The sequence below is a fragment of the Ptiloglossa arizonensis genome, chromosome 9 (genome assembly GCF_051014685.1).
Source record: "Ptiloglossa arizonensis isolate GNS036 chromosome 9, iyPtiAriz1_principal, whole genome shotgun sequence".
In the NCBI taxonomy this organism is placed as follows: Eukaryota; Metazoa; Arthropoda; class Insecta; order Hymenoptera; family Colletidae; genus Ptiloglossa; species Ptiloglossa arizonensis.
This window is the reverse complement of record NC_135056.1, coordinates 9,090,582-9,114,638: the sequence shown is the minus strand read 5'-3', so window position 1 is coordinate 9,114,638 and position 24,057 is coordinate 9,090,582. Positions and strand designations below refer to the sequence as shown.

Genomic DNA, 24,057 nt, shown 5'->3' with positions numbered 1-24,057 from the left:
CCGTTTTAAATTAATTACACGATTCGAAGGATTTCATCGAGGCGCTAGTTTCTGGTAGCAGAAAAGCTTCGAATGCAAAGGGTTAAAAGGCGAAGTTTAAAAAAAAAAGGGGGAGCAATTGTTTAATACGAAAAATTGAGACAATTAATGCTACGAACATTGTTCGATGTTGCCAGAATTGAAAAATTACAGGAAAATGGGTCTCGATCGGTCGATTACTTGTCCATTTTTCGTGGATCGGGGTCGTATATTCTTTGCGTATCTCGCGCGTATAAACATCCGCGGTCTCCTCGTTAAAAAACCGGCGTTGCACGTGCGCGACACCCACGATTTTTTATTTCGCGCCTGTATAAACAAACGAAGTACGAACTACGGTTCGATCTCGTATACGAATGTATGTACATACGGGAGAACATATTATTCCGAATATTCGGTCAACCTATTTAAAACAGGATTGTTTTTCCACTGTCACCGTATCGATAAAACGACGTGCAAATAGCGAGGAATAAATTGTCTCGTTAGATTTAACAAAAGTATGAATCTTTTAACGATAAAAGCAAATCTGACCGCAAAAATTACAATCTCAATCTTGGTGGATTTAACGAAAATATAACTCTTTTAACGATCGAAGAAAATGTGACTGAGAAAAGTATAATTTCAATCTCGGTAGATTCGACGAAAGTACGAATATACGACCAACTGTTCCATTTAAAACTGTTCGTTCGAATATAATTGTCCCGTAGTTAAAAATATACACCTCGCCAAATAAAATGATTGCAAATGTAATGAAATGTAAATGTAACTGAACGGTAGTAGCAAACATGATAATTAAACGACGTTACCGAAATGCTCGAACCTATCTCACTATGTAGATTACCACTCGAAAGTAATTGCCTGTTCGAACTTTATTTCTCTTTAGAAGGATGTCGCAAGTTTTTGGAACAATTTACGACCGAGAGGTAAATACAGCTTATGATTCGTCCTCCGTTTAATGTCTGTATAAGCGACTACGACCATCGGTTATTTGCTCGAGGCAATCGTCGCTGCTGAATTCTTTAAGACTTCATCTTTCATCGTACCTACGAAGCTTCTACAGTTACGATGTTCGCTCCATCGTGATAAAGAAGCGTCGAAACGAAATTTATACCATTTTGCGGTGTCTTCGAATTTATTAAACTCTAAATAAAAAAAAGGATAAAAAGTTCACTGCGTTCTACCGGACGCAAACGCGACAAAACGAGCAAAAGTGAAACGTAACCCCGTTGCAGGTTGTTTCGATACGATATAACAGTTTCGATAGATCGGACAAAAAATTTATTTACCGGTAACTCGAAAGATTTTTCCGCCAATGGACAAATATTTGCGAACGGGAGTGTACACTTTCGATTAACATTGCTGTTAACATTGATTAAAATTGTTATTCTCTCGTCTAACCGAGTTCTTTGACTTTGTCCTCTTGGTTCTTAGTTTCGAGAATTATTCCCAGTCATACGATGTCTGTACTTCTTTTTCTCGAATATTTAAAATTGTCGAATTTGTAATTAAAATAGAATTTATTTCTCGGTTGTTACATCGATGTACGTACGTTTACTTCGATCGACATTTCGGATTAAATTCATTTTGAGATAACTTCCGTATCTTATTTACCTGTTAACAATTTCTATACATCGACGGATATTGTCAATATCGTAGTTCTTCGTCGAGAAAGATTTAATTTCTCATTTTCAGTCGTTACACGATAGGTGAAAAATCGTTCTAGCAAAATAGACCCGAAGAAACAACATCGTGTCAACTTTTTCGATCGGTGGTTATTTTTTCGTCGAAAAGTTCTTCGATCCACGATCGTTGAAACTTTTTGTACAATAAAAAAACCTTTCCAATAAATCGTAACTCTAATTACACGCTTCGATAAGTTGTCACAGAAGTATTCCCTGCCTAGAAACAACGAATTCCGAAAGATATGAAAATAAAAGAATTAAACGCAGATACATCCGAACACTTCCAACCGATGAAACACGAAACTGAAAAGTCTTTACGAAGAAAGAGAACCGGTAGGACAATTTCGTTAAAAAATTATTATTCCCGACGAAATGACGCGTTTGTTTCGAGGAACATCGAGCAACAGTCATCGACGCGAACAAACCACCAGAAGAGTCTTCTTCCTCGAATTACCATTCTTTTGTCCGAGTTATCCCAATAGCCGTAGAAAAATCACGGTCACGTGTACGACGTCTATCGTTTTCTCGTAGTCACAGGCGTAATTGTTTCCCGTCACGTACAGATACGTTTTCAAGGGATAGTCAGCCGTCACCGGCCGCCGGCAGAAGGTCAAAAGTCCAAGTACACTTTTTGTCCTCGTGTCGTTTTAAAAATGTCTGTTCAATGTGCCGAACTGACGAGTGCCATTGAACTCGAAGCGAGCGCTCGCGGCCTGATGCATCTGTGGAACAGGTTTCGAATCCAGAATCCCTGAATCTGTCCCGAGATAATAGAAACTGACGGAGCTTAGCGAATTGCCACGGTTAACCCATATCGCGGAATTAATTGCGGAGAAGTCTGCCTTTACCGATTAGCGTGTCCATTTGCTATCCGACCGTGACTCGAAACGACCCGTACAACCGAACCAACGAATCTCCCAATTCAAGGAACAGTTTCACCTTCGAGAGTTCCTACAACGAACATCGACGATCGCTATCGTTTCGATCGTGACTACGTTGGTTGTCTCTTCGGAATCTTTAAGGGGCTTTCGCTTTTGGAAATCATCGAAAATTACATCTTTTCATTTTTCCACGTTTCCTGGCTGTGCAAGGTCTCGAGAATGGGTCGTGAAAATATTACAAACGAATCTTTGCTTTTGAAAATGCTCGAACATTATATTTTTCCATTTTCCACGTTTTCTGGCTGTACAAGATCTCGAGAATGGGTCGTGAAAATATTACAAACGATGAAAACGGTCAATGTACACGGTCTTTGAAATCTTTAAGGGTCTTTGGCTTTTGAAAATGCTCGAAAATTACATCTTTTCATTTTTCCACGTTTCCTGTCTGTACAAGGTCTCGAGAATGGGTCGTGAAAATTTTACAAACGACGAAAACGGTCGATGTACAAGGTCCGGAGAACACGGTGTGAAAAAATTATAAGCGAGGAAAATAGTCGCTGCGACGAGTCGATTGTTTAATAAAATTAAACGACCTTCCAGCTCGGACTTTCTTCGATATAAGGATAGATTTAAAAATATTTACGATCGATATCGTCGTAATTTTGTACGTATCGAAGACCTACGCTCAAGGTCGCAACGTTTACGACTGATAATATATACTTACGGTGTTATCGAACTTTATTTGATTTTTCAATTCGCAAGCATCGATTGTAATTTTATTCCGAAAGTATTGTTCTCAAATTTTTCGAGACACGACACACTCATTTTTTATTTGTAGTGTACGTACAGAATGTATCGTTCGTGACTAGTCGATTTTTTAAATTTTATTTTTGAAACAAAAATCGGAGTAAGATACACGTGCGCGAAAAGGTTAATCGTCTTTTTTTCGTCGAAGAATCGTTCACACCGTAAAGAACACTGTTTAGGAAACGCTGGTGTAACGATCGCACGATTCCAAAGCTGTGCAAGATATCTCAAAGCCGATTCACGATTTATCGGAGAGGTGCACGGGGAGAACACACGCGGAATAATAACGAGAAATTTTATGCTACTGTTCGGCATATTGCACTTACACGGTGGCTCGTAAACTGTAGAAATCCGAGAAGGGCCATTTTTAACGAGAAAGATTATTCGACCTCGTCTTGATTTTTTTCGAAAAATTTGTATACCGAAAATTTACTATTTTCCAAGTATACGAGATAATTACAAGTATTTCTCTAAGACCTTTTTCTTTACGGATTCTTAAAAGTACGAGCAACACGCGCGTTAAGTTTCAAACCTTTCGAAACTACAGTTTTCTAAGAAAAAGAATCTCGAACTTTCAAAAGCGTTCCAACCTGATCTTCGGTTGAAAGTTTGAACTTTCGAACCGATTAACTCTACACTTTTAAAAAGAATACCTCCGAAAATACTTCCAAAAACAAAAAAACCTCGAATTTTCGAACCGATTAACCCTAAACTTTCGAAAAAAATTTCAAACTTTCGAACCGATCGATCCCACACTTTAAAAGAAAACCTCAAACGTGCAAACCGATCGACCTTAAACTCTTCCAAAAAAAACACCTCGAAGTTCAAACTAATCAATTTTACCCTCTCAAAAAGATTCTCAAATTTTGGAACCGATCGACCCCAAACTCTCTCTCAGAAAAACAAAACTCGAACTTCAGAATCGATTAACCCTACACTTTCGAGAAAAAACCTCAAACGTTCAAACCGATCGACCTTAAACTCTTCCAGAAAAACACATCGAAGTTCAAAGTAATCGATTTTACACTCTCAAAAAAAATTCTCAAATTTTCGAACCGCTCGACCCCAAACTCTCTCTCGGAAAAAAAAAGAAACTGGAACTTCAGAACCGATGGACTAGCCAAAAAAGGACCTTGAAAAATCGCTGGTTTCTCGTGCTCCCAGAGGTGAAAGCCCCCTTAAACGAAGCCAACCTCGAACAAACCGATACAATTAACCCGGCGCGGAGCAGCAATTTCCCCGTGTAAATATCAACGACGGTTACGGTTGTCCTCGATTCCCTCTCTCGGTCGGTTTTGCCTTCGGAATCTGCGGTTACGATAAGAAGGACCGTCCATCGGCGCGTTTGCACGGAGATCCTCGACGCCCGACGAGCGAACGAGTCGACGAGCCGAGCCAACGGCGCGGAAAAGCGGTGCTTTTCGCGAAACTGTTACGCCCGAGATACCATCCGCGGACTCGAGGCCCCGAACTCGCATAACCGTGGTGTATCGAAGACAACATTCCGACGACGTCGTCCAATTAGTCCGAGTTTACGCGAGGCGAGGCGACGCGCCGAACGAGAATACTACCCACCCGTACGGTGGTGGTGGTGGTGGTTGTCTTTGGTTTCTTCGATTTTTCTCTGTCCGGTTTCGTCTATCCGCATCCCCCGCGAGACGCGGAGGACTTCGCGAGACTCCCGACCGCTCACTTTATTCGCGCATACAACCGATCCGGGTAAAGAAGCGCGCTCGCTCGGCTCCGTAATTGGTGCTCGCGGCTAATAGCCCATTGTCTACCATAAAGAAGCGGGAAAAATGTTTCATTTATCCGTGACGTTTTCAGAGCCACCGTCCTCCGGAAGAAAACACGAAGTCGACGACGCGTTTCGCGAATACAATACGAGGCGCGCTCCCGTACCGCATTAAGCATTCGTCGATCGACTTTTAAGGAGACATCAAATTATACCCGACGATACACATTTTTCCCGGTTTAGCCGTGTCCGTCCGTCCGTCCGCCCCCGTGAGAGAACCAGCGATAAGACAAAGACGAGGCTCTCGGTGAAACGACCGAACCGATATCTCGGGATACCGATCCCGAGTACGAACCCGAATACTTCGTCCGTCCATCGGTGTTGGACGCGAACGGTGGAAAGTCGCGGCGGAGACACGGCGAACCGAACAAAGTGCGACGATCAACGGGAATAAAACGCGGGAATGAACGAACGAGGAGACCGTGGTACGAATACCGCGTATAATTGTATGTACGTACGCACCTTGACCGCGAAACTCAGATCCCAGATCGAAGGCACGCTGTCGCCGCGTTGATCGATGCAGCCCGTACCGCTGGCAGGGTCATCACACTTCCGGTGTCGGGCGTCGAAGGATCCACAGAAATTCTCCGGTTTCGAGGAACGCGCGCACCGGAGTCACGTTCGGGGGATGTGTCGGTGGTCGGGGGTGGTAGGGGGGTGTGGCCGAAGAGATTCGAACGAGGGAGAACGGAGAACGAGAACCGACCGTGCGGGGGTCCGCTTCCGTTTCTCACTGAACGCGCGTGAACCGGCGACGGTCGGCGCGGTGATGGTGCGCGCACTGTGACATGTCAGCTGGCGATTTTCGTTCGCAGGGCGAATCCCCGCGAGTCGCGAAACCGCGCGGTGGTGGGGGGACAGGGAAACGCGCGGGACAGGGAACAACCGACCGCGTAGGAAGGAAGTTCGCCGATCGGCGATCGATGACACTCGCCACGGATTAGACTAGACGCCGGGGGAGCCGGGAGCCGGGACCGTGTCGGGAGCAGAAACAGACCGAGAGGGATCCAACCGCGGCGAGCGGAGGCGCGCTCGGGATCAGGGCAGTGGCTTGGCTCGGATCGGACTGAGCCGAGTCAACCGAAGGATCCAAGATATGCCTTTACCTTGCGCGCCTTCCTTTCCTTTACCTTTCCTTCGCCGCGCGCGCGCGCCCCGTCTCCCTTCCGCGCGCGGACTGGCCCGTGATGCTCGCTCTCTTGATCGTGATAGCGCGGCCAGTGACGTACAACCGACCCGCGCCTTGCCCGAAAACATTTTACGAACGCGATCCTCGACCGATTCAACAACGGAGGGGAGAGTCGAAAATTCGACCACTTTCGAGCTGCTTTGGAAAACAGTGGACATTTTGGACATTTTTACAAGACGAAACGAACGTAAGCAGCTCGTGGATCTTGGAATTACTTTTGTAACTTTTTGCGTGGAAATTTTAACCTGACCAATCGAACGTAGAGAGATCGTGGATCATGGAATTACTTTCGTGTATTTTTTCGCGACAAACGAATCGTTTAAAATTTTGTCTCAAGCGACAGTAATCTTTTTTTCGAGTTTCCAGAAAACAATAATTGGAATCGCTCAATTTCTTAAGTCTCGATCGAATACGATGATTCTAGGTTTATTTTGTTTCGTACACTTAATGTCTTTACCGCACAGGTGCGCAAAGATCTGTCTACAAAACGAAGTAAAGTACCTCGACAATAGTGCAAAAGAGACGCGGTGCGTTTAACGCGCTGCTCCGAACCTAACCTCAATTTTCCATTCCTCTTACGATTTTCGAGAACCTCGTACCAAACATTCCGCTTAGAAAACGAATTATCGTATACTTCCAAAAAAAAAAACGTTTAAAATTTCACGAGCTCGACGGATTTGTCATTTGGCGCGTAAAACGCTAACCGTGATCCTTCGCGCGACGAACGAAAATCCTATTTCGAGATATCGCAATTAGCGACAAAAGGTACTGAAAAATATTCCATAAAGCGTACAATACCGCCCAAAGTATGCCCGTGGAACGCTCGCGGATCCCGCGAAAGAGGAAATGCGAGGAGAGAGAAAAAAAAAAAGAGATTTGTCAATGTTCCGCGTGGTCGTCGATTGAATTGAATCGCGCGCCCTTTTGAGAACGAGTGGCCCGGTGGTAACGATACGGCACTGGGCGTAAGCACGGCATAGCGAAGCGTCTGTCCCTCTCTCAACCGCTACTCACCTTCCTCCGTCGAGGACCTCGGCCTCGTGCCCACCATTCTTCCTAATACTTTGGTACACGCCACGGGGAAAGAAGTCTCGTAAAAACGTGCTGTCCCATAATGTCCATGCAATCAACTCGACTTCCTAAAAATAAAAGGGAACGCGCGACAGGATTAAAAGAAGAAGAAAGGACATTCCTTTTTAAATCGTCATTCGTTGAACACACTAAGCCACTTTTCTGAATGATAGAGGCTGCCGTGGGCCGGCTCTCAAAGGGGTTTTTATCCCCGAATTACAAGTCACGGGAGAGTGGATAGGGAAACGCGGGCAATTTATTCGCGTCGAGAAAAGAAGTAAATTGACGCGAGAGCGTCCTATTTAAAACAGGTGTTACGGGTGCGTGTTTCACCGTAGAACCGTGGCGCTTTTAAACGGCGCCGGTGATCTTTTGCGAACGTTCTCGCTCGGTTTTCGGATTTCCAGCCGAGGCTGGTATTTATCGCTCGTTTCACCCCCCGTTAGCGACACGTTTCAACGAACCAACGCTTCGACGAGCAACCAACGAACGAACATTACGAATTACACGGCAATGGTACACGATTCCCATAACCTTGTCAACGAAAACGCCATCGCGACACTAATATTAAATATTCCGATCTCGAGACCAACGAAAGACTACCGACGGATACGGTGTGCGCGGAACCTTGAACGCGAAACTATAGCGAGTCGTGCTGATTGGCGAAATTAAGTTTTCAATTACCGGTGCACTCCGTACGCTACACGCTGCAACGGGGAATTTGTTAATAACTCGTAGGTTTTCGCGCGTGAACTGTTCTAAATTATCGTGCCTGGTTAAAATGCATTAAATTCAGATACGACGGTGGTGCCCTCTGTCGGCTCCTCGGCTCACCAGAAACGACTCTATCGATAATGGGATACATCGAATATCAACGTGTTGTGTAAACGCAATACGATCGTTGTGTTCCGAACGGGTGGAACCGAAAACGACCGATTGAAAAATATCGTTGCAACCGTCACGCAAACGAATATCAATTTACCGCGGTATATTTCGTTATGTAAAACCGAAAAAATCCCAAGAATCTAGTAATTTTTTTACACAGTGTTGTCGAGCATGCACAACTAAATTTGTGTATTTTGCGAAGGTTACTACGTGTTCCTCTTACTTCATGTTTTGATACTTTTATGCCGTTGACGTGTGTAATTTTGGCAGAATATGCAGTGTTCGTAACGTCCAGAAAGAGTGCTCAAATACATTTAGAAATATACATTTAGCGACGTGTGTCGACGTGTAAAATGGCGTGGTTCGGTGACGGACTGCCTAGCTTGTCGAATTTAAAAGGACAAATAACAAACTTTACCAAGGAGGTCTTATCGGATGGCATTGTGGAAGAAATAGGTGTGTACGATTTTTCTTTCACTCGCGACACGATTAACGGTTATTGTTGTTTCTTGTACGCGCAACGTAGGAGGTTACTGACGACTGTCAATATAAGGGTCTGTTTTACCAACCGAATTGCGACAAAGTGGCGGGAAATTTAAAATCTCGCGATTACAAAGTTCTGCATTGTTTTTTCGCTGCTCAAACAATTTTCGAATAATCACTCGCTTATTTCTTCTACGTAGACGAACGATCGAGAGCGTTAAACGAAGCGAACGAGAAGTGCATCGAACTGCAAGAGTTGCTCAACTCGAAAGACGCTGAAGTGAGTATTATTTTAATTCCCGACCGCAACATTGACAGTTTGCGATATCCGTCTTTTTTTTTTAACTTTGCGTAATCAATTATATTTTTCCCTCCCCCCTTAAGAATACGTTACGTAAAGAAATTACGTTACTTTACACTTTTGTATCGATAAATTTCTGGGGCTCGATTACGCTCGTCGGTTTGTAACAACTATTTCGTAATCGTGTATCACGCTTCATTGCAAATTCTCGACACGAACGCAGATGTCGACTACTTTGATAAGGATACAGTTACCCAGCGGTTAGAAATTATTTTAACAGATGTTGCTTTCCATAATAAACGGGATTGAGTGTAATGTAAACACGTTTACCTTATCTCGCATGACACCAACCCTGAATCCTTTCAACCCTCGGCAAGGAGCGATACGGAACTATCCTTCGTGGTCGTGAAACATCGGTTCGTGCGACGAAACTCTATCGTTCGCTTGCGTTTCTCATCGCGTTGCATCCACGTAAAATCCACGTAGTATTCGCGTGGTACACGGTTCGAGAAACGAAACACTACGAAACGAGATGTATTTTTCTCCCCCCCCCCCCGGTATTATTCGATTAAAAACTCCATCCATGAATACGCGTGCCTCGAATATTCCAGTTTGTCTCCGATCGACGTACGTACTTCTTTCATGAAATATTACTCGACGTAACGACCTTCGAATGTGCAATCGCTCCTCCGTGCAAAAATAGTTCTGACGGTGGGGCAGGGGGTAGGGTGGGTCATTGAAGTCTGCACGGTCACGTCGTTCCGGTTTGTTATCGCGGACAATTTGTGGAAGCATAAGAGACCGAAAGCGTGCACCACGTTTGTTCGTGCTTTTGTGGCAAACCTCAGAACCATGCCTTCCGTTGTTCTAGGAACCGATAGATAGCGATATCAAAGCCTTTGGTCTACATTAACAATGCTTATGTGCCCGGCCCTGTCTCCCTTAGAAACCCATATAACGTTACAGTGTTAATGCACTCGATCCTCATTGACTTTTACCGAAGGAAGGTGTGCCCGTTGAAACCACGAGCATTCGTAAATTGATCGAGGGATTACATCGAAACAGTTTCGTACAGTCGGCAATTTATGCAACGAAACGAATCGAGAACACCACAACCTCCTTCCATTATCCGAACCAATCGGGAGACAATCGAATCGATCGGTTTCGCAAAAGGCAAAATTCGTACATCATTTTGTACATTAATGGGACAAATCTACGTTTTCATTGAACGATTTCTTGCATTGCATCAATGGGAGTAATGTTAATATTTTTGAACGTTGTTACGCGTTCGAATGCAACGGGTAATAAAATATTTAAACGTACATCGGAGATAAAAGTTACTTTTGAATTAAAAAAATTGCTCTTTGAAAAAGAATAAATACACGATTTAGTTCATTAAAATTTACCTACCATCGTTTCTTACCGTACGTAATTATTGCTTAGGGTATTTTCATTGTTCGAGTAATTTCCACGTTTTTTGTATATTTACATTCAGATTTGTATTTGTTAACATCGGTACAATTTTCAGTCCGAATATTGAATCAATATGGAGTACGCTCGATTACTTTATACATATACTCGAATGAACAAATAACAGAGCTGATAATATAATATAAAAGAAACGATATTTACCGAGTACATTGATCTTCGCGATACCGATTCTTTTATTATCGAGATTTAAAAATTTAATATTACACGGTCGGGGGAAGGAACACTATTTTCTGTTTAAACCACAGTGTGAAACTTTCTTCGAGACCGAATAACGACTGCAGATAGAAATTATTTTGCGGTTTTAAGGTGAAATTGCACGACACACTATTTGGTTAAATAATGACACCCTTTATTCCGTTACAATCGAATGTAAACGTTAAAACGAGAAACAAAGTTTCGTCCACCGATCTCGCAACAATTTTAACTCTGTTTAATCGAACGAATTTGCACCATAAATATTGATACATTCAAAGAAGGAGTCAATATTACTATTAACTGTCTATCTAGAAAAAAAAAATACAGTGCTAAAAATAATTAGAAATGTACGACGGAAAAGTGAAACAAATTCTGGTAAATCAAATAAATTCTATGCATTAAACCGCGGTTTTGGTCTACAGATTTAATCACTATACCTGCTGCGCGCAGTGTGATCGACTTTTAAAATATTAATTACCTCGTTTAATTACGCAATTCCATATTTAAATGAAACAATGTAAAATTATATTTGTAGCGGAATGATAGGTACCCATTTGCGCAGAGCAGTCGAAAAATCCAGTTAAAACTTTGAAGCATCTGTTAATTCCGTTATCAACCTGCAGGAATCGTAATATCGTTTTCCAATATTAACGTTCGATATCCGCGCCGTGTTTCCGGAACATAAATAACGGGTATAGTAGAGGAGGTCTTTGATCAGATTCAACTGTAATAATCGTGAATACATTTTCATGAATTTTTCACGAATCGTGCATTTTCTTCTAAAATATATTTCAATTGTATAATTTGCCATGAACTTTACCTCGAAAGTGATCCTAAAAGTAGCTCTGTTAATCAAACAATTCTATGAAATTAAATGTGTATTTAAGTCTCGTTTCGAATTCAATACGTTCTACTTCAAATTTCGAAGAACTCCGTTACATTACCTACGCTTCGAAATAATTGGAAACTGTTATAAATTTTTCAACAAGTTTTCAAACGCATCGAATTCACATCGAGCCGATAAATGGTACAGAGTATCGTATTATACATAATTTTTTAAAAAGATACACCTTAGTTTAACGTAGTCCCAAGTAATAGGTAAAAATTATTCGTAGAGAGTCAAATTAAGACGAAATTTCGGTATGTTTCTTTTCTTTTTAATTTGTAAAAAAAAACACACTTCTCATCGTTTATTCGTATCGCCCTTTTCCACATAGAAAGAAGACATTGTTCACTTTTTCACCATAATTGAGTGTAGACGAACTTCGAGTACAAATCGTTGGTGAATTAGTCAACACGATACACCAGTTTCGTTAAACGTGAAATTATCCACACGGTGCTCACATATTCGTACGCTCCGTATTGAATATTATCGGTTTAATTTTACTCGTCGCGACAATAATTTCCCTACCACCGCTTGAAGCTGCTCGCCGCTTTTCGCCGACATATTTTCACAATTTGTTCGTCGTTCGACCGATTTACCAGCTCACTGTACTACAGCGGGATCACGGACTGAAAATCCATTTAACGTGCTGGAAGTTTATCCTAACCGAAACAAATTGCGGCTGTTCATGTCGTTGGAAGCTTCGCGTGGAAAAAAAAATATGAGAAATTATCGAGCGTGGATTTAAAACGATTCGAATCGTTTCGCTTCCATTGCTTCCAGCGGCTGTGTAAGATGATGTGGTATAGGTGGTATAACGTTTGGGGAAGGGGACGGGCGGTTATCGCAGCGCAAACCTGAGATAAGGAAGGCAAACAGAAACGCGCATCGTACGGTCCCTATGCCCACAGCGTACCACCGGACTTCCTTCTGATTATGGTTACCAATATTTAAGTCCGTAGCGTGATTACCGCGTTCCCCGTGTCAACGTTCTTTTTCTTTTTTTTTTTTCGTTTTTTTTTTTCCTTTTTTCTCCCCCTTCCCATACCTCTTCACCTTTCACGATACCGATTTTTCGTCGCTGTTCCAACACGATCGCCAAGTTCCAAGAACTTTTCCAACTGCGCCCAACTGTCAAAAGTGCTCTCGAAAGTTCAATCGAAGCTTCCAGAGTTCTCGAACCTTCCACTCCACGCCCGTTAGCGCAACGAATTTATTCCTTAACATAATATTTTTATCGATCGATTCGATCGACACGTGGGAAAATTCTATTTCGATTTTTAATCGCTCACGGTAATGTACAGGGTGTCTGACAGTGAAGCGAACGAAGGATGACGAAAGTGTTACGAATATGTTCTTTGAAAAATTGTTGGAGAGTTGTATCGAAAATACGATTACACGATAGGATAGTGTTTTGGAATAAATTTATATGTTCGAACTGGATTGTATACTATTTTGTAATTAAACTTTGTTTTCTACTCGAGCAGTTGAATGGAGTAAATTTTTAACGAACGATTTAACGATTTTCTTGGAAAATGTATCTTTCTAACCAAATTTTACATCTTTGAATTTTTACCTACAAGGAATTGCAAAAAGCAAAATTGTACAGTGCAGAAATAAATACACGATAATAACTCGTATTTGAGGTCGAGAGGATTATGCTTAATCGATCGTCCGGGAATGATTAAATTGAATATAAAAATACGTTAGATTGATTTTCATTTAGTTCGTTTCTCAAGAGAATTAATACTGAATTTGTCGACGTAATAAATTTCTGTCAGACACCCTGTATATGCAGTGATCCGCCTTTATCTGTCCAACGTCTGTAGTCTGTATACAAATGATTACGATGATGTCTATAAACAAAAAAGAATTATTCCAATATCGCATTAACTCAATATTATCATTTGTGGAAGACGATGAACTAATATAGTTGAAACCTTGAATTAAAATATTTCTTTGTATACCGTTAGTAGTACGTAACAACGAAGGCAATTTATTGTAATTCTTTTTTTTTTCCAAACTTGTATTAAACGGAAAAGCGAATCGCACGTATCGTTAATTGATTCTCTTACCGTGTATAGATTTCACTTCTGCGCCGGCAGAACTGCGAGCTTCAGAAAACTGTGGTGGAACTGAACGAGAAGTCAAAGGATTCGGTAAGTTCGAGACTTAAGTTTTACGTAGGTAGTGTTCGACACGCAAGGTACAAGCTACCACGATTGTAGAAGTAGCAACAATTAAAAAGAATACCTGTTTTTTTAACCGAACTTAAATATTCAATGAAATTGACCTACAGTGAATTACAGTTTATTGCAGATCAAACTCGTACATCAAGTATCAAAAAATGTTTCGTCTCGTAAAAATGTTTAGGAACGATTTTCGAAATACGAATAAGATATGTATACAATGCCAATGTATCTGTATTTATTATATGGTAATATAAAAACAAAGGAACGTTCCTAAGTATTGGAACAAATAAAGTTACTATAATTCAATCCGGACTGCTTGAAATTTTACAGACAAAACGATCCCAATCACACGTCGCACGTAGCTAGGATGTGGTTAATGTATAATTGTTTCAAAGTAATAAATACACATTCGTAATCACCTGATTTGAACGTAATAGAACACATCTGGTATCAATTAGAAATTAGTATCCCGAAGCATGTGATTAAAAATAGGAATGATTCAAAAAGAGAATTAAGAGAGAAGTTGGGTAAAATTGAACCCGATTTTACTGAAAAGTTAGTAAAATAAATATGAAGTAAATTGTGCGAGATCGAATGTAGTTGAAAGTATCCAACAAAATACTGAAGTTTTAATTGTGTTCCACTTTGTTCTTTTTTTGTATATAGAAGGGTTCGTTTATTTTTGTATTACTATATAATAAATATAGATACATTAACATTACATATTTATCACATTTTTTCAAATCATCTCTAAACTTTTTTACGAGACGAAACATTTTTCGATGCGTGGTATACGATTTTGGCTGTGACTCAATGTATGTTCATGACTCACAATTAGAGGTCTCACGTTTTCGATTCAGTTTAGAAAAGTGGCACATGATAAGAATGAATACCGCTTTCGATTATTGGAAGAGTCAATTAAGTATTCATCGTGCGTACGGTTAATTGTAGTACAAAATATTACAACCAATCCATTTTAGATACGAGTAGTACGCAAGACATCAAGAGTGTAGGAAATCTTTTCTCGTGGATTAATTTCTAAATTAAATGCGAGTAATTTGATATCGATAAAAATATACAAATTTAATAAAACGATAATAATAATAATAATAATGGTTGTTAGATCGCGAAATGAATTTAAATTATCAACTGTAGACGAATCAGGATCTTATGATGACAGTTGGATTATAGTTTTTGATAAAAGTAATATACTTTATATACAAGGTTTAAGCAATTTCATAAAATAATCAATAGCTAATTATGTGAATGATTAAATGGTAGTTTTAAAGATAAGTAAATTCTTTGAATTTAATCTTTCTAAGATAGTAGAAATTAATGAAATTATTCTGCTCGACGACATAGTGGATTGTAGAGACGATAACCTACATTACCTGTTAAGCGTATTCCTTCTAAAAATAATTTATAAATTCGTACGTACGTTGCAACGTTTATTTTATTCCGATTGTTCTATTTATGGTGACGTATATATAATCCGTTGTAAATATTTCTGGTAAAATTACAGGGAAATTATTCGTAGCCGAAACGTAAAGTCTTATCAAAGATACGCATATTTGATGTATTTAAATTGTTTTCGTGTTTGGTTGCGATTTATTACCGGTATAAAATATTCTTTTGATCGAAAACAGATAATTTCATTATTTTAATCAGCCCGTAATTAATATCGCGATGATACCCGATGCGAAGAATCGTGTATTCGTAAACCTTCTACCGGTGTAATTAACTACTCACAATTGGTTCACTTTCATACTCTGCACAGTGCATATGCTGAGTAGGAGCTGATGAGGCAGATACAAATCTACTAAACATTTTTTCGCCTCTGCGTCCCCTTCGTGCGGTTCTAACATTTCCACGTTGTATTCTCGGTAACGTACAACTCTTAAAATTGCATCAAGTGCATACAAAGCCTTATAAACGCTTCTCGTGCTACAAAATAATTTCTCGCTTTACGCGTTAATGAACCAGAACCTTAGCAGCCGTACACGTTTCTTTCTGTGCACATTCACGAAACGAATCCAGTCCCCTAAGAAACGTACGAGTTCTCTAAAATCGTAACTCAAAATCTATGCAACGTTCGTAATCCACAGATCAATTTCTTTTCTTACAATTTTAACGATAAAACTACTCCTGTGCTAGATCCGTGAAAAAACTATTAAAATTCAATGAACAATCCCAAACTGCGACGATAGCGAACAATATTATTTCGTTCGTAAATTTTCGTAATTTATCGCTCGAGAGAAATATCTCTCGCGTCACCGACGTATTGTTTCGTGCGAAATGAATTTTCATAAACCGTTCTTTTAAATATTGCACTTGTTCTAAACGAGAAGCGATATGTAGATTTCTTTGACGCGTTTATTCGATCGACAAGAAGAGGTTATTTACGAGGAATTTTCACGAGGGATCTGTTAGAAAAATAAAGAATTTCTTCAATTTTCCACCGACCGCGAATTCTCGTCGCACGTTGTCTCGGTCGTGGATTTCGTTGAATTAAACTCGAATTGAAAATGGCGTCTCCACAGGTTGTGATTCCATTTTGCGCGCAAGGTTCGTTATTTTGCAGCGTTCTGCGAACACATTGGCCGACGAATAAAAATTGCGTCGCAACAGCCGACCGATTTCACGGGGTTTTCACGCAACTGTTAGTCGCGTGTACGTTTCATTCCGAGTTCACGGCGAATGAGGGTTCCCTGAACTTTATGGCGACCACGTATGCAGAAACAGCGGGCACAACGCGTCGCGCACGCTTCGTAAAAGTGAAAAAAGAAAAAAAAAAAAGGAACGATCCAACAATAAGCGCACCTTAAGAATTGGTTGCGGTTGCACGATCCATAAACCATGTACCCTCGCTTGCCGCACAACTTTTACTCCGTTAACATTCGAAAGACGATAACTCATTGTTAGGTCATCGCAATAATAATCCACGATCGAGTGTCATTAAATTGCTTGCCGCGCCGCGTTATTAAGTTTCGAAAATGACGTAACCGTTTATAGACAAATAGCGACTGCAGCCTGAATGAAGCGCAACTTTACTACTCGCTACTGTTTCACGTCGAGTTTTCCCTACTCGTTCCGTGAACCATGATTTTAGCAACACGCGAGTATAAACGTGTGTTTACACGTTCACCGTGTACGTTTCTTCTTACCACGATCTACCGTGTTCGTTTTTTTTTTTTTTTTATTCTTCCACAATCGTATCGCGACCAAATCGAATGCAATCTACGACGAAAAAACACGAAGATATTTTCAAATTAATTCTATTTTGGAGAATTCTGTATCTTTTATAATTTTAGAAATATCGATATGCCTTATGGAGAGAAATATGTTTTTAATCGAGAATTAGTCTGAAGTTTTGGATCCACGAAACAATAGGACGTTGATTAAATTTTGTCGAAGGTTCGGATAAGTTGAAAAAAATTCATATTTCAGGAATTTACGCAAACAGCTATTGCGTGCAGGTACTACGAAGTACGTCGAAGAGTACTTTTGTAATAAATGAAAAATTAAATACGGTCGACAGGATTGTTCGATTGAAACATTTCGGAACGCAGAGCATCAAAGTTTTCAAGATTTTGTACACTTGCGGAATCGAAAAATTAAATAACAATATTGAGAATTCGTGTTTAGGTTTTTCGACAATAAACGCGATATCGAGGTTCTACAAAAAAAAATGCAATTGATCTTATTGCCGAATCTAGTACTTTAAACAATGTAATTTGGTATTATCTCGGTTCTACTCACATTGGCATGCAAACTTACCTCTACGCTTCAGAGTGTATCACCGGTGGTACACAATTTTTGTTTCGTTATAATAATAACAACTGTCACGCACCAGCTCTCTTTAAATATTCACTCGTACACACTTCATCGATCTTATTTGCACGATAAAAGAGAAAGTTCCGCTGAAATGATTAACTTACTTTTGTATCGTGAACTCAGATTTTAAAACTTGTTTTAGTAACGATGAAAGTATTGGAAATGTTAGACAAAAATTAAACGTAACTTTAGAATATTTTATAACAAAAGAAGAACAGGTAAGCAGCATACAATTTTCGGGAATAAGGACTACATTTACCGGTAAGTAACATTCTATTGCATAATTCCTTTGTATTTACATTTGTTACATTTTGCAGTTATCGCACAGTGTGACACTGTCGATACGTATGAAAATCTCTTCGTATCTTCTATATTTTTGATTCTTCTTTTCTTTTTAATTATTTCTCTAACCTTACAAGATAATTTCCATTAAAAAATATTCTTTTTCGATATAATATCAAAGATTCACACAGTACGGGGTCAAACGTACGATTGTAATTGGTTGGTGGTTGTTCAATGTGGAAAGTAAATAAAAAATTTCATCCGTTTAGCTATGGGCGAGCAAGAAATTGACGAATCCACGAATCGGCGATATCGTGGTAAAGAATGTTGACGAAAGAAATAGCTGTAAAGGCCATTTCGATGTTGCATCGTGTACCGTGACAGAAACTACGTTCACTAAGAATGCGAGATAAGCCGATAACCAGAGCCTCGCACTTTAGTTCATATCTTGGGCCAACAAAGGATCGGTCCAACCTCCCGTCACCCGTCATCGTGAGTACTGTTCGAGGAGAAGTCTACCTTGCTTTTTCCTCGCTTCGTACTATGCTTGAGCCTCGATTATCCGAACTAACGAAGAAACACGTTCGCGCGATCGAGTGCTCGAGTTCTTGATATTACTCGTTCGATATTTCAGCAACGATAACTTACCGTTAGTGAAAAAAGAAAATATACTGTTCGACGAACCAGGAACGTGGACAACAATACCGTAAAAATCTGAGAAATGAAAAGAAAATATTTATATACATACGGTGAAATAAAAGGAGGTTAGTGTATCGTGAAGTTTGAAAGAAAGTTAACTGCGAAAGGTATTGGCAAGAATCGAACTAATTAAGTTGGATTAATTGCACTCTAGGATAGAAGGAAGGATACAATAGCGTAAAATCTGAGAAATGAGAAGAAAATATTTATATACATACGGTGAAATAGAAGGAGGTTAGTGTATCGTGAAGTTTGAAAGGAAAGTTAACCGCGAAAGGTATTGACAGGGATCGAACTAATTAAGTTGGACTAATTGCACTCCAAAATAGAAGGAATACTTGTTAACGGAAGAGAGGTTTTCCCCGTGACAACATTCGACCCGTGTAACAGTCTCGACTCGATGAAAACTCCACGGTTTAGATTAGAATGTAATTAGCTTATCTACCGCATTCCCTCGAGTCGCCGTCATTTATGATTAGGTTTTAATAACAGCAACTTAGCTGCACCTCGCTTCTTACGTTGTTCTTATTGAATATTCATGTATCCGTGCCTCTATATTCGTCTAATAAAGGTGTTCAATGATAATAGTAACGGATCGACAGCTGTTCCGGTAGTTTTTCGAACGTTGAACAATTTCGTAGTTAGAAGGTGGAAATTCGTTGGCGCCATCTTTGGGAAATTTTCAATCGTAACTTTGTATCCAAACTGTATCCAATTTAACTTTGAAATTAGGTTCTACTTTGTATCCAGAGTAGAACCTAAGAAGCGACAAACGGGTATATAGATAGCAACGGTCAACGACGTATGTATTTCTAAGGACAGCGTGAGGGCAGATAACTCAACGTTATTTAACTTTCGTGAAATTTATGGCTTCTTCGAGGATTGAACGGAGTTCTTAACATTGAACGCATGTCCGAACACTTCGGACATTAGTCAATAATTGAAAGTCGCATAGAATGTAACAGTTGACAATTGAATGTCGAACAATTGTTTGGAGAAGTAATAAATATCGGAAAATGGCTGGTAACTCGACATTGCGTTGTTTTTAGGAATAGAAACATTGTTCTTAAAGAAAGTCATACGCAAAGGGCAAAGATGCGAGGAACGACACTTACTTCGAAACATAAACATCTCTTTTTTAAACATTAATATTTCTAACAGGAATAGTATCGATATTGATTGTATATCGCGCAGAAATTAACCTATACCGAATAGTTTCAAGAAAGATGAACTTCATTTTCTAACGACTAGTCGAAATAATGAACACATTATTACGAAACGGAGGAATATTGTTACAAAAGGAATTAGTAAACTTTCACCGATTGTCGATTTACCAATGAATCGATAAAGATGAAGAGATAGAACGACCGATAACGAGGTACAGAAACTAGTAACAATTTAGAGTTCGTGTTCGTGGGAAGTATTATATTTTGGTATTTAAGACACTTTGAAACGAATTTAAGAGAAATGATTTCTTTTTCTGAGATTTCACGAAACGAAAACGAGTTTAAGAGTCGGTGGAAAATCGAGGACATGTTTTTCCGTGCAATTCATCGAATGCACGATTCGAACTCAATGACAAGGTTTGGATAATTTCCTTTGGACGACTCGTAATTCAGAATAGGCGCGAAAAGGTTAAATTCGAATGAAAAGTACATACCTAGAAGGATCGTTACGTTACGCGTAAGCCGTCGTAGATCCTATTATTCGTTCCAAGTGTAAACGCTAGACTTCTCCACGGGAGACTCTCGATACGGAGTAGAATGAAACGTGGGAACGATCGTAGAGACGAAGGTTCGGATAACGGAGGTACACGACGATATTTCTCGTACTCGTTTCACGAGTGGTTCGAATCGAAACGCACCTTGTGTTGCTCGCGGCACGGAATACGTGTCGCCTCGACACGGCTGATCGAAAGACATTGTGCTATTCACGAGCCTCTGCACCGGATGTGGACGGTGACCTCCGGGCACCTCGGCTTTTAATAACTAATCAGGTGCCGGGACCACGGTGCCGTTTCCATCGGTTGCTGATCGTGGAAACGAACACGGGCAAGATAAAATTCATCGTAATGAGTCATCCCCTCGTCAACGATGCCCACCGCCTAAGTGGCGTCGTTTTTAACTCGGAGTCCTTGAAGTTGATCGCGGCTAATGGCATCGAAAATTACCTAATGCGACGCTTATCGGCTACTGCTTGGCAATTGGCCACGTTTTTCTGCCAGGGAATTCAGAACGCGTTATTATTCGCGATTTTCCGCCAATTTCCCGCCCCGTGGTGTCGTCGTTTCGGGAATGCCTCGATTCGAAATCGAATTTACTCTTCGATTACCTTTCGCGATTTTTCGACGTTCCGTGTAAACGTTACCGATCGTTTCGAAGATGCGTTTAGTCCTACGGTATCTATTAATGCGGTTACCGCTTTAATTTGTTGACCGTGATACACATTATCGGAGTCGCGCTCGCAGCGGCTAAATATTAACTCAATAAGAGCACGTTAATTGCTACTCCGCAACGCCATTTAAACTCACACTTAGCGGGTACGCGCTTTCAAACGCTGTTCGATAAATAACCTCGTCCCACAATGCCTTTGGAAAATGGTGCCGTAGACTGGGCCGGTCGTGGAAAAAATCGCGATGCTCCAAGTAAAGCGGGATTATTGATTCCGGTTAGTCGGAACGTTCCCTGTGAACACGATATTTAGTCGTATCGTGGATACCGCCCGTCAGCTTCGTTAGAAGTCGAAACGATTCGATCGTCGTTCGAAAATCAAAGAACGCGCAGCCGCGTTTCGAAGGATAATTTCCGACGCGGTATCTTTTAAATAATAGCGTTCCGTACGGTAGACCGATACCGTTTAAAGTAAACGAATTGCTTGCTATTTTTAGTTTCAAATATTCGTGATATTTCCCTTCTTTTTTTTTCTTCAAAAAATAATGTCCACGCTTGGAGAATTAAGCTGGAATTCTACGCGAAAGAATTCCGACGCGATTTCGTCGATATAAATTTTATCGTGAGAACTGAAGTCTCTTTTAATCACGTTTCTACTATATTTCGAATTGTTCGCGATTCGAAGAGTGTGTACACACGTCACGTGTTATAAAAATGAAAATAAACGAGAAGATACCTATGCACGCGTTGTTCAACGTGCTGTAGAATTTCTAAGTAGGGTTCGCGGTATTTAAATTGTAAGAAATTTATACTTTCCGATAGCTCTTTCGAAAGCTCGCGACTTTGCATAAATTCTCCTGGTTGGAGTCGATGAGTCGTTTCGTACGTACGTGAATCGTACAAGCACGGAGAAGTCATCCCACGGTAGACAGAAACGAATGAAATATTGCAACGCGGTTGTTCCGATCGGTGATTACTAATTCGAATAAATTCTTCAACTATTATCACGGCGACGAGCCACGCGCATCGATTTGATTTAACTGGCGTATCTAATTATTACTCTTTGGTTTCCATCGATAACACATTGGTACACGATAGGCTGAAATATCAGGGGTGCTTAGTCGCTGGGGGTGATAGTGACTATGACTACCCCTCGCGAGTGGCTATAAATGTAGGTCGATCGAGCTTTCACTCTGCTTACGTGTCTGCTGTCACTCTGCTCGTCTAACTGACAATTTCGCCGAAAGGTCAGTACATAAATATTATTTCAATTCGTCGATATTAAAGTCGTTTCTTCGCCACCTCGTTAACTACCGGTTTAATTAACATCTCGGTAGATGACGCGTCCTCTCTTCGTAACCCAAACTCGGTGATACTTTACAGTGGTACAGTATCTTCTGTTACACCACATTCTGTCTTGTAACACGAGAATTACTACCAAAGTCGTTCAACGACCGAACACTTTTTCATAACCATTTAATCGAGGCGTTCGAGTTAACACGTGCAACACAATCGTGGGATAAACAAGCGAAAGCATTCTTAACCACTCGAATAACAATAAAGGGTAAAACGAAAGGAGGAATAATAATATTATTTTAATTTCAAAACGGTGATCTTTAAATGTACTTTCATAACTGCCTTTAAATATTTGAAAAGTGAAATAAAAACGCGTTGTTATTTGGACCGAGAGTATACACCGAGAAGTAGAAGCAACTGTGAAAATCCTTTTGTTGTAACAGTTAACGTGTAAAGTGTTAACGGTTTTCGATAACAACGATCAACTTAAAATTCGACTTCATCGGGACCTAAATAGTCTTCGTTCGCGATTTATGTAACCCCGGTGTCTCCGAATTTAACAAAGAGCGATTCAAACGATGGTGACAAGGTTTGCCAATTACGATCGATCCTTTTGGCGAATTTACAACCGGACAGAAAGAGCAGAACGTTTGTACAGACTTTCAACGTCAAAGGTTTAATAAACTAAAGACGGGAATCGATTATTTTAATCCTCTAGTTCGTGAATTTTATATCTCTTCTGAAAAATTACAAAAAGAAATTATCTCTCGGTCAGTTGTACGCCCATGAACGAATCGATGCTCTAATTAAAAAAATAAGCGGCCGAACCTTCTACTGGGGTTACTCGATCGTAAAATTTCCTCAGTGAACCATCCAAGTTCTTTACAAAGTCCCCGATCTGTCGCATTATATAATCGAGAGTCAAGTAACCAAACAGTGTCGAGTATAGCTATTTAGAGAAATGACTTACCAAGATCGAGTAGAGACTACACTCGATGTACCTTCTACGCAATGATTTTTCTTGCTTCGAGTATTCTGTGAATATTGATCGCGAAACCGTTTAAATCCTATCTCTTTATTTCCTTTGTAAGTCGATCGAAAACTAATCGCTGAAATTTGATTCCGATCAACACGGATAAACCATCGAGCACGAAATAAGAACAACTTGGATGCAAAAAAATTGCAAAATACTGCGCTTACTAATCACGTACTAAACCGTTTAAACCCTATCTCTTTATTTTCTTTGTAAATCGACCGAAAACTGATCGCTCGAATTCGATTCCAAACAGCACGGATAGACCATCGAGCACGAAACGAGAACTGCATCGTGGATGCAAAAAATTGCAGGATACTGCACTTACTAGTCGCGTACGTACTAAACCGTTTAAACCCTATTTCTTTATTTCCTTTGTAAATCGATCGAAAACTAATCGCTCGAATTTGATTCCGATCAGCACGGATAAACCATCGAGCACGAAATAAGAACATTTTGGATGGAAAAAAATTGCAAAATATTGCACTTACTAATCACGTACTAAACCATTTAAACCCTATTTCTTTATTTCGTTTGTAAATCGGTCGAAAACTGATCGCTCGAATTCGATTCCAATCAGCACGGATAAACCATCGAGCTTGAAACGAGAACTGCATCTTGGATGCAAAAAA

General features: G+C 40.2%; 2 protein-coding genes across 5 annotated transcripts in view; one reads left to right on the top strand and one right to left on the bottom strand.

Moving 5' to 3' along the window:
- Positions 1 to 24,057, bottom strand: part of LOC143151511 (band 4.1-like protein 4) — a 226,401-nt gene that overhangs the window by 100,918 nt on the left and 101,426 nt on the right. The window contains exons 1-2 of one of the 4 annotated variants that reach the window (XM_076320711.1): positions 8,146 to 8,184; positions 7,405 to 7,529 (exon numbers count right to left, since the gene is read on the bottom strand). The exons of 1 other annotated variant lie outside the window; for it this stretch is intronic. The gene's annotated coding sequence lies outside the window, so the exon portion shown is untranslated. Of the gene's footprint in view, positions 1 to 5,663; positions 6,170 to 7,404; positions 7,530 to 8,145; positions 8,185 to 24,057 lie in introns of those variants that run through there. 2 more of the 4 variants (XM_076320712.1, XM_076320709.1) reach the window with 2 other exon arrangements.
- Positions 8,547 to 24,057, top strand: part of LOC143151510 (uncharacterized) — a 69,830-nt gene continuing 54,319 nt past the window's right edge. Inside the window, exons 1-3 of the mRNA XM_076320707.1 lie at positions 8,547 to 8,802; positions 9,030 to 9,109; positions 13,784 to 13,858. Of these exons, the coding sequence (XP_076176822.1) occupies positions 8,700 to 8,802; positions 9,030 to 9,109; positions 13,784 to 13,858 (258 nt within the window). The 5' untranslated portion in view covers positions 8,547 to 8,699. The remainder of the gene's footprint in view (positions 8,803 to 9,029; positions 9,110 to 13,783; positions 13,859 to 24,057) is intronic.